Below are 3,735 nucleotides of genomic sequence, written 5' to 3' on the forward strand. Positions count from 1 at the left end.
CACAGCCACCTGTGAGCTTGGTACAATCAGTGTCCCCTTTTATAGGTGAGGGAATTGACATACAGGGAACCTTTCTTGCGGTCACACAGTGGTAAGAGGCAGACCAGGAGCCTGATCTAGATAATCTGACTCCAGATTTAGAAAGCAGATTTTGTTGTTGTTAATCCTCACCCAAGGCTATTTTTTCCATTGACTTTTTTTTTTTTTTTTGAGAGATAGAGTGGAAGGGAAGGAGGGAGGGGAAGAGCATGCCATCGATGTGAGAGAGACACATTGATTGGTTGCCTCCTGCACTCGGGGCCGAGTCAAGCCTGCAACCCAGGTCTGTGCCCTTGACTGGGAATTGAACCCATGACCCTTCAGTTCATGGGCCCACGCTCTAACCACTGATGATACCAGCCAGGGCTAGAAAGGAGATTTTTGACAGAAGGAGCTCAGCCTTTGGAACCAGACAGCGTGCGTCTGAATCTAGGCTCTGCCTCTAACTAGCCAAGGGACCCTGGGCAAGTTATTTGAACGTTAATTTCCCGCTCTGAGGTGGTGTATGCGAGGCTCCAGGCACACAGTACTTAACGACAGCTCAGACCACTCCTGACCTTCCCCTTGCTTTCTACACACACGGACACACACACCCTTTTGGCCTGGTTACTTGATACTCATCATGATTCATAATTCGGCTTAGGGAGACCACCACCCCAGCTTCCCCTACAGAAAGCGCAGCCAGGGCGGTGTGCAGCCCCTGGGAGCACACCATGCCGGGGGCAGGGAGAAAGGGCTCATGGCCCAGCTGGGGCCTTGGCGGGGAGATGCAGGTGGGAACACTGCAGGCTGACGGACCCATTCGCTCAGGTGGAGGTCGAGGAGCGTCGGTGTGGTGTGTGCAGGGACTCAGTTCGGGGATGCTGGGGGCCCTTAGGAATAGGGGAGTGATCGGTGGGGCCAGGCAGTGCATGAGGTTTCTGTGGGGAGCAGCGGGGAGGCCCTGCAACGTTCAGTTCTGATCCTGTATGGAGACCAGTCAGGAGGCTGCCGTGGCAGGACTGGGCGGGAGACGGGGCTTGAAGCAGGGTGGGTGGGCGAGGTGGCTTCCAGATGAGGCCAGAGGGACATTCTTAGGACAACTCCTCCTCCTTCTCCCAACCGCAGCGGAATCACAGTTGTTTAGCTTTATTGAGCAAAAGAGTTCCAATCTCTGTGGAAAGGCTTCAGAATTACCTGCTGATTTTGCTGCAAAACTATGGATTAGTCAAAGAGAAATCACCCCCTGGCCACCTCCTTTGTCCCCTCACAGAACATAAATCATCCTTAGAGATCAAGTGATGCATTTGTGCCCAGAGAATTAATAGCCTTTTCCTGTATCTAAAATTACGTCCAATTTTACTCATTTCCCTTAAAGAAAATCACCCTTCAGAACCAGGCTGCTGGTTCTGAGAGACGCGGGTCAGGCCCATCTTGGTGCCAGGAGCAGCAGCCCAGCAGAGGAAGGGGCTGGCACATATCACCCCCTAAAGCTTCGAGACCACTGGCGGGTCCCTGGCATCAGTTTCCAGCCACTGTACGAGGATCCGATTCAACTCGGCGGGCCTGGGAAGGGAATGAAAGATGATTCGTACCCGTCTGGACTCACCCACCTCACACGAGGTGAACAGCCGGCCCAGGAAGGCCTTTACTGAAGGTGAACAGGAAGTCCCGATGTCCCGCCCTGGGGCCCCCAACTCCTTACTTCTCTATCTGTGTCCAGTGTCCACAATCCTTAATGTGTCCCCTTTTCAGGTGGGGGATCTGGAAGAAAACACCAGCCAGAAAAGTAAATGGCAGAGTGCCCGTGGGTCTGGTTTCAGGTTAGTGCAACATGTAAGGGGCCCCGTGAGGAGGCACCTTCCCCTCTGCTCCCCTTAGGCCAGCCCCCGCCCTGGAAAACTACATGTTTAGGAAAAGAATAACCACTTATTGAGCAACTATGACGTCCTGGGTGCTCTACATACATTGTCTTATTGAAGCATACCCACAATCCTGTGCGGTAATGGGAAAGCTCAGAGAGGTCAGGGAACCTGCCCAAGGCCACACAGAGTGGCTGAGCTGATATTCAAATCCAGGGCTGACTTGTTCTCATCACAACTGTCTCCCTTCAGAACCATTCGTTCTCAGCCCTTTCACTGCCTGGGCTTGCTTGCTTGTCACAAGATGCTTGCTTGTCATTGGCTCTCGCCATGCAGACGTGACTGCACCTCCTTCCCTGGCTGTCTCGCTGGAGGTCTGCACGCAGGGCTGTTTGGCTTCCCCTCTGGAACCTGAGCTCCCACAGTGAGTCACTGTAGCCAGCACCCGGGACCGGGAGGGGGCAGCAGCCAGCAGCTGGGACCCGGGTTTCTTCCCGACACAGCCTTAAACCCTGACCGTGTGTGGGAAAGGCTGGGGAAAATGCCCTTTTTCTCTCAGAAGCATAATACACCCCAGCGAGGTTAGAGTCCGTTACAGGGGGGCTGCAAAGGACCAGCTGAAGATCTTGAATTTCTACAGAAACCTTTGAGGGCTGGGACCAGGGAGCCGAGCCCGTGGGCTCACAGCTTTCCGCAGCACCTTGGCCGGATCCATAGCCCACACCGTGGCCGCATCCCATGCGCACCCTCCCGCTGTGCCTGATGCTGCTGACAAAGCCACAGGCAACTGGGGCCGGGCCGCTCTCAGCAGCTGGCCAGTCCACGGCCACCCCACTGCAGGCCTCCCCAGTCACTACCAACCTCCACACTGTTAACAGAGGGAGCTTCCAATCCCATCACTCCCCTCTGGTGTGGCTCTCAGGCCCGAGGCCCACACAGCTCAGCCGGGCCCAGAGGGCTCAGCAAGATCCTCCTGACTCACGGAGCTCCTGCCGTTCTCTGGGCATGCACGCTCCTCGCCTCAACACCCTGTCTCGCCCGGGTTCTCTCTTTCTGAGTGTGGGATTAACTACAGGACAGTGAGTGCCTACAGGGCAGGGTCTGTATCTTACTCATCTTAACCTTCTCAGCATCTAACCCGATCCCAACATATTTAAGGGCACAGCACAGGCCCATGAAATGAATAAATGAATAAGCGAGTGAATGAATGAGAGACTGTACCCATGCAAGGAAAAGGAAGCATCAGGCACGGTTGTTGCTCCCAAGCGGTGACAGTGAGGCTCCTGAGGAAGCCCCCGTCCAGCAAGCATGTCAGGAGAATGTCCCCCTCTGCCCTCAGCCGCCTCTTTCCTCGGGGACACCTGCCCTCTCCCTCCAGGAAGCACCGAGGACCCAGGCAGCACCGTCCTCACCCAGTCCTCCATATGCTTGGACATCTCAGGAACAAGCACTCCGTCCTTCTCTGCAGTTACCATCAGGGCTGGAATCAGGATCTGGGGAGAGATGGCAGGAGGTGGTGACAGCCAGAAAAGGAAAAGATGTCCCCTTCTTGCACCTTCCAGTTCAGGTCTCCCCTCTTCTGGGGCAGGGAGACGTGTTACGTCTTCATGCTCCGCGGCTTCCCCACTATTAATACTCGCCGAGGGGCCCAGCAGCCGCCGTGGCCCTGGCTCTGTCTGTCGCGCTTGGCCTGAAGGAGGCATCACTCCTACTGGAGATCTAGGAGAGGGATGTGAGACGGTAGAAAATATATATACTGGTCTCTGCCTCCAGGTTCCAGCACAGAGCTCCTGAAACGCCTGGACTTCTTTTATTATTATTGATTTCAGAGAGGAAGGGAGAGGGAGAGGCAGAA

General features: G+C 55.2%; 1 protein-coding gene across 3 annotated transcripts in view; it reads right to left on the reverse strand.

Annotated features, from left to right (window-relative positions):
• Positions 1 to 1,151: 1,151 nt before the first annotated feature.
• EPHX2 (epoxide hydrolase 2) overlaps positions 1,152 to 3,735 on the reverse strand; it is a 67,036-nt gene continuing 64,452 nt past the window's right edge. For all 3 annotated transcript variants that reach the window (XM_015564610.1, XM_006764762.2, XM_015564609.1), the window contains 3 exons: positions 3,293 to 3,373; positions 1,724 to 1,782; positions 1,152 to 1,584 (listed from right to left, as the gene is read on the reverse strand). In XM_015564610.1, the coding sequence (XP_015420096.1) occupies positions 1,506 to 1,584; positions 1,724 to 1,782; positions 3,293 to 3,373 (219 nt within the window). In that variant the 3' untranslated portion in view covers positions 1,152 to 1,505. The remainder of the gene's footprint in view (positions 1,585 to 1,723; positions 1,783 to 3,292; positions 3,374 to 3,735) is intronic.

The sequence above is a fragment of the Myotis davidii genome, unplaced genomic scaffold (genome assembly GCF_000327345.1).
Source record: "Myotis davidii unplaced genomic scaffold, ASM32734v1 scaffold198, whole genome shotgun sequence".
Lineage (NCBI taxonomy): Eukaryota > Metazoa > Chordata > Mammalia > Chiroptera > Vespertilionidae > Myotis > Myotis davidii.